The sequence below is a fragment of the Pinus tabuliformis genome, chromosome 9 (genome assembly GCF_031772625.1).
Source record: "Pinus tabuliformis cultivar Carrire ecotype Pingquan chromosome 9, CPIR1, whole genome shotgun sequence".
Lineage (NCBI taxonomy): Eukaryota > Viridiplantae > Streptophyta > Pinopsida > Pinales > Pinaceae > Pinus > Pinus tabuliformis.
In genome coordinates this window covers 1,398,367,166-1,398,374,612 of record NC_142307.1, presented here as the reverse complement: position 1 = coordinate 1,398,374,612, position 7,447 = coordinate 1,398,367,166, and the positions used below count along the sequence as shown (strand labels likewise).

General features: G+C 29.1%; 2 protein-coding genes across 2 annotated transcripts; both read right to left on the bottom strand.

Moving 5' to 3' along the window:
* Positions 1 to 3,575: 3,575 nt before the first annotated feature.
* On the bottom strand, positions 3,576 to 4,106 carry LOC149153770 (uncharacterized). Its single transcript, XM_089443914.1, has one exon. The coding sequence runs from the start codon at positions 4,104 to 4,106 to the stop codon at positions 3,576 to 3,578; it is 531 nt and encodes a 176-aa protein (XP_089300040.1).
* A 169-nt stretch (positions 4,107 to 4,275) lies between these two features.
* Positions 4,276 to 4,968, bottom strand: LOC149153769 (uncharacterized). Its single transcript, XM_089443913.1, has one exon. The coding sequence runs from the start codon at positions 4,966 to 4,968 to the stop codon at positions 4,276 to 4,278; it is 693 nt and encodes a 230-aa protein (XP_089300039.1).
* Positions 4,969 to 7,447: the final 2,479 nt, after the last annotated feature.

Sequence of the window (7,447 nt, the reverse complement as noted above, 5' to 3'; positions counted from 1 at the left end):
GTGGAGAAAAATTTCAAGCTTTCATTGTATACACCTCTGCACTCGCCACAATTTATTAATAATAAAATAACCACCAGTCCTATGTGAGACAAGCTTTCATTGTGAGGGCTTTTGCACTCCGCACAATCTGCTAATAAAAAAATGAAGTGTGCCTAATTAAACAGAGATAACCATAACACCATTATTCGCACTAGCACTGAGGCAAGCAGTGGACCTGTACGATCTTATTGGTAATATTTAAATAACAAATAATTTAAATCTTTGTATTATGAATATCACTAGTCAAGTGAGTAAAGGTTGTGTGGAGTGCACACAAAACTTTGTTAAATGAAAGCTCTTCACACAATGAAATCTCTTCACAGAAAAATATTCGCATACGCAGTGTAAGATTTGTTTATGGTTATATTTGTAATAGCATATTTGATGAAAATGGGACAAGTTGTAGAGTGACAAGACTTTCAAAGCAGGAAGTAGTCGTGAAGAATTGTTCAGGAAATGTTGACGCAAGAATGTTGAAAAATTTACATTAGTTAATGCTTGTCAAAAATGGAACGGTGGTTCTTATTTAGAATTTTATGCAATATTAAATCAATAGCTTCTTTTGTGTGGGACAACGGTTCTACAGAACATCAAACATAAATATTATTGTGTAATGATTTGTATGTTTGTATACATTTCTGTTTGCCTTATGGTATACAACATTACATGTTATAGGGCACATAAAATATATAGCAAAAAAATAGAGTCCTGTAATGTGATAATAATAATCAAAGGAGATGAAATTAATTTAAAACTCTTTTATATTTAAGATTTATACATATTTAGTCGTGTAGAAGAGAAGTTTCATAGAGCTATGAATCTATATGGACTAAAGAATGCATGGAGTATGAGGTATGTGCGGGATGCATAGTGAATTCTACTCCTCAAACACGAATTTAATTTGACTAGAAACTGAAATTTTAATTCAAAATGTAATAAGAAAAACTAGAAAGAGTGGGGGGGTGTTTCTTCGAATAGTGCTTTGTCATTGATAGGAAGGCATCTATTGTTATTTTGTTTATCTTTTATTATTTTATAGATTTAGCTATGTGAAATGAAAAATGTGCAAAGGATGAGGTATGTGCGGGAGAAAGTGCAGCCCTTAGCAATTTATCATTGTGTACCATTGGCTCTAACTATATATGTCATATTTTTCTTCATTTCCTCATATTTCATAATAGATTAAAATTTCAAAGCTAGTTTTTCATATTTGTTCCCAATTTTTCTTGTACAGTGTTTCTAGCATAGTTCTTCCACAACCTTTCTATTTCTTTTGCATATTAGAAAACTAGCTTTATTAAACAAAATAGCTTTGACTTTGGCATGTATCTTTGATTTTGTTTGATTTCTAGAGGCAGTAAACTAGTATTAAAGTTCAATATAATGTTTAAGCATTCCACAGAATGTAATTTCTTTAGCAATAACCATCATCTTTTCAGTCACTTTTAGCATCTACTTTGAACTAACTATCTTTGCTTAGCTTTAGCATGTTTCACTGTCCGAATTTTTTCTTGTGGGGAGCTCTCATCGTTTGCTGGAGAGGGGAGAGGGAGCACAGGGGTGTTTATTCGAATAGTGCTTTGTCACAGATAGCAAGACAATTATTGTTGTTGAATTTATCTTTTATTATTTTGCAGATTTAGTTATGTGAAACGAAGGATTTGCGGAGGAATCATATCTCTTATACATGTATTCGTTTTCCTATGTTTCACATTAAATTAATATTTCAAAGCTACTTTCGCATATTTATTCACTTATTACATTTTCGCATGTGAAAAATAATAATAATAATTTCGAAGAACATTATTTTTCACTTTGCACAATGATGCATTGAATCAAATTTATTTAATGATATTTTATTATTATTAGTAGTAGTTTGTTCATGAATGAAATGTGTTGATAACTCCCTACTTCACTGGAGACTACAGCGCTCGCCTCGTCGTCAAAGTATGTTGATTGTCGATTATTTTTTTACTACAATTTTTCCTATCTTCATGTCAAACTTTGTTGCCTATCTAATATGTATGTTCAATATTTATAAGGTAATGTGATAATTGTAACCACTAATTTTGGTTGTGTTGTCTGTAGAAGCATTTTCCAAGTGTTCATCATGCAATATTTTTAGCATACACATTACGAATGCATGTTACATTGCTTTTTGGAAGAGTTGGTTACAAATGGAATTCTTTCTGAGTTGTATGGTATTGTTATGGTAGTTTCACACCATGAGGGATTATCTCTACAAGCTCATTTGAGTGACAGTGCAAAACATGTAGCATTATTTATAAGTAAACAATGCATTGTTTCTTCTATATGCAAGTACTTATAACGTTTAAACAATATACGGTACAGTCTGGTAGCAATGGTGTACAAAGTTCAAATATTGGATAATGTGATAATACTAAACACATTTACATAAGATGTGTTACTGTTGTATAGCTCTTACATCTGCATTACTTCTGTGCTATGAAATTTAAACCTCCTATTTTAGAAAAATATGGTTTGGATTCTCCCCAATATAGTTTGAATCTTGTCAACGTTTCAAATCCCAAAGGGGATCCATCTTCAGACACTGAATAAATTAATGAAAGAAGAGTCAAATAACCAAAAGGGAAAATGAATAAATAATAAATGAACAAAATTATTATTAAAAGGAGCCTAAAATACTAAATTATAAAATCTAAACCTAAATAATGCATTAGAAATGAAAAATGACTAATAATAAATAAATTATTATTATTATTTATTAATAATAGTTTTTTTATTTATTAATAATTATTTATTTATTCATTATAATAAATAAATTATTATTATTATAAATAAATAATCATTAATAATTATTATATTAACTAAATTATTTATTTATTTAATAACATTAATCATTAATGATAATTAATAGATTTATTAAAAACTAACTAAACAGTGGTAATAAATAATTAATTTTGATTTAAGAAATTTAGAAATGGAATAAATTTATTAATTTACTTATTAATAATAATTATTTATTCACTTATTAATAATTAATTATTTATTAACATGTAATAAATAAATAATTGTTATTATGCATAAATAATCATTAATAATAATTTATTTATTTATTAATCATTCATAATAAATATTTAATAACTAAAATATAAATAAAGTCTAAAGCTAAAGGCTAAGAATGCTAATTTAATCCAATATAATTTAATCTTAGAAATTTTAGATAAGGAAAATGATAGAAAATTATACCTGGGATACTATACCTTAGGAACAAAACTGGAAGAATAAATATGTCTAATTAGAGGAAGCCAGTTTCCACTAATCTCATTCGCCCCATTCCTATTGAGATTATGTGGATGCTTCATAATCTCAAGCACTTCTCTGATTTTCCTCTTTTGATAGTGTTCTTCCCTGGAGATAATCTTGGCACTTTCTAAACAAACATGATGTTTGGTCTTCAAGGAGTGTTATGCGAGGGATGAAGAGTGTGACCTTTCATTCTTAATATCAGCTATGTGATCTTTTAGTATCTTCTGCATTGAGTGTCTCGTCTGTCAAATATATCTCCTACCACAAGAACAATCAATCTTATAAACCCCCTTAAGTTGTTGTTGATCGATGTTATCCTTGACAGACCTCATTCTTTGCCTAATCGTTCCTGATGTTGTAAACTGAGTGAATATGTCCTTCTTCCCCAAAATCTTTGCAATCTTATATGTAACTCCTTTAATGAATGGTATGAACACTTTACCACAATAAGCTTGAAGGTCTTTGGGGAGGACCTTTCCTTCATCCCTTCTTATAGCTTTCTTAATATCCTTATCTTTATATCCTATACTCTTAAATACAAAGGTTAAGTGTCTAATCTCTTCATTAAGGTGCTCAGAGTCAGATATTCTAAGAGCCCTAACAGCAAGAGTGTTAAGGACACCAAATTTTTGGGATGGATGATGGTAAGATTCAGCATGAAGATAGCTTTCAGTGTGGGTCTTCTTCCTAAAGACCTGATGTCCCAAAGTACCATCTTCCTTTCTGATAACAAGAACATCTAAAAATGGAATGCTTTTGTTTTCTTCTACCTCCATAGTAAACTTAATTTCAGATGAGATAGAGTTAAGGTGATTAAAAAAATTATCAAACTCTACCCTACCATGAGTCCATTTTACATTGGTGTCATCAACAAATCGCTTCCACCATGCTGGCTTTAAAGGGTAAGATTCAAGGGATTTCTTCTCAAAGTACTCCATGTATAAGTTAGTGACAACTGGTGAGAGAGGTGATCCCATTGTGACTCCAGACAACTTCCTTGGAAACTGAAAAAGTGGAATGAAAACAAATCTCTGTAAGTCTAGCTATTTCCGGATCAGTTAGCTCTCTTATAACATTGACATCCTCATCCAACGGAATTTTGCTAAATAAGGACACTACATCAAAACCCACAAGAATGTCATCTTCATCAACCCTCTCATTCTTAATAAGATTTACAAAATCATTGGAGTCTTTAATAAAATAATTTGTGTTTCCGACGAGAGGTTTAAGGACCTTGGCAACATTCTTAGCTAATTCATAGGTGGGGGATCCAATAGTATTAACTATTGGTCTAAGAGGGACCCCTTCCTTGTGGGTTTTTGGCAACCCATAAATTCTATGGATAACCTTACAAGAAGGAATTAACCTCTTCTTTAACTTCTCATCAAGACTGGACTCCAAAATTGCCTTCTTAACATATTTTATAACCTTGGACAATGGGTTACTGTTAAGTTTCCTATAACTACCAGAACTAAGATGTTCATTTATTTTAAGAATGTAATCATTTTTATCCAAAACAACAGTCTCTCCTCCTTTATTAACCTTAAGAACCACAATCTTATCATTATTATGAAGGGACTTAACAGCAATTTGTTCATCCTTATTTAAATTACTCTTTGTGGGTTTGGCTTTCCTCATTATAAGGGAACATTCCTATCCTCAAAAAAGGGTCATGAATTCCATCCTCAATATTACAAATGATGTTTCCAATTGAAATGTTTTTTGGAGCAACTGCAAACCCCAAGCCTTTGCTAAGAATATTAATGGCTTCCAAACTCAATTCCTGAGATGAAAGATTAACCACCTTCTTTCCCAGCTCAATTCTTGAAACACGGTTGTTCGCAATTTTACAATCCTTGTTATTAACGTTGATTCCATTGTTCTCAAGGTTGCAATATTTTTGGCTGACCATAAAATGAGGTGCTTTAGAGCTATCCTTATTAACCTCAACAGCCATGTTGCAAACATGTCCATAAACCTCGCTCCTTTCTTTACCCGTGCCCTTATTATATTTATTACCCAAGCTCTTAAACCTATTAATGTTGTTGACCATTATGGAATTGTTGTCATTGCTATCGATCCTTGAGTTGATGCCTTCGATTCTTAATTCATTAATGCTTCTACCCATGTTACCAAAGATCTTGACTTGGCACTTTTTCTACTACATTCAAAATTGTTGTCTCCTGAATCATGGTCTCTAGGGATGCTTCCAGAGATTACCTCATCCGAGACAACAATGCCCTCGTCTTTAGAATACTTAAAGCCGCTACCCGGTTTATTGATATCTATGATGCTTTTATTAACGAAGTCCTTTGATCCGCTATAAGATTAACGAAATTAGCATTTTTTTAGCTTTAGTCTCTATTTATATTTAGTTATAAAATATTATTATGAGTGATTAATTAATTAATTATTATTAATGATTATTTGTGAATAATAATAATTATTTATTTATTACATGTTAATAAATAATTAACTATTAATGAGTGAATAAATAATTACTATTAATAAGTAAATTAATAAATTTATTCTTTTCCAAATTTTTAAATTAAAATGGATTATTTAATACAAATATTTAGTTAGTTATTAATAAATTTATTAATTATCATTAATGATTTTTATTATTAAATAAATTAGTTAATAATTATTACTATTATTGATTATTTATTTATAATAATAAATAAATATATATTTATTTATGATAATGAATAAATATTTATTTACTTATGATAATGAATAAATATTTATTTATTTATGATAATGAATAAATAATTAATTATTAATGAATAAATAAAACTATTATTAATAATTAATTATTATTATTTATTTATTATTAGTCATTTTTCATTTTTAATGCATTATTTAGGTTTAGATTTTATAATTTTATAATTTAGTATTTTAGTCGGCTCTTTTTAATAATAATTGTGTTCATTTATTATTTATTCATCTTCCTTTTTGGTCGTTTGACTCTTTCTTTCATTCATTCATTAACTGTCCTAAAAATGGATCCCCTTTGGGATTTGAAACATTGACAAGATTCAAACTATACTGTGGAGAATCCGAACCATCTTTTTCTAAACAAAGACCACATAAACTTGAAATCTAACACCTGGTTTTTCTTATTTCTATATATTTGATCTAACTCATATCGTCAAAGCAATGGAAATGAACACAAGCAGAATATATTTCATTAAGGAAAATGATAACTTTGTTAAGAGGTACATTTCTCTTCTATTTATTGTCCTTTGATTTTCTTTGCATTACACAGCCCAATTTTTGTTTTCCATAATTTTAATGTACTATAACTAAAAGCAAGGCTTTTTCAATTTTCAAGAAACATATGACACTTAGATATTCGGATCCAGGACAATAATTTCAAGGAAAAAAGTATTTTGAACATTTCTATAAAACATTAATTAGAAATTATGTACATTAGCAATTATTTTACGTTATCTTATTATGTTTTCATTAGACAATACTTACTTAATTTCAATTATAATGTCCTTGTAAGCAATGATTTCAATGCATTATTTGTGAACACGAAAAAGATATTGAATTTGAATGATGTCACATTAGACATGGATGAGTGTATAGAGATAGAAATGAGTAGTACTATAGAAACAGATATCGTAACAGAGAAAACAAAAGGAACATAAACCAATGAAGAAACAAAAGCATATTTAATTAACTATGTATCAGATTTCTTTTTTTGTGTTTTTGTTCTTTTTTTTTCAATTCAATTCTCATGACTAGGAAAAAATAAATTGATTATATGTTGTTGTTAATCAAAGAAATCAGTAATAATATAACTAGGAAGTTTTTTCATGGCGTTGTCTTGGTTACATATCAAACATTTTGGAGAAAGAAAACAAGACAAAAGCAATACTTTGGGCAGAATTAATAGATAAGAATGCGGAAATGAAAATATCATTGCTTGTGCCAACACAGATTATCGAACAATGTGAGACAAAATATTATTCCAAATGATGGTGTTTCTATTAGAGATTTTGAAATAATTCCAAAGCATAAATACGACAGTGATGATTGTGAAAGATATATTTGTCTAAATTATTTTAGTAGTGTAGAAAACATTTGTCCTGTATTTGCAGAGTACAAA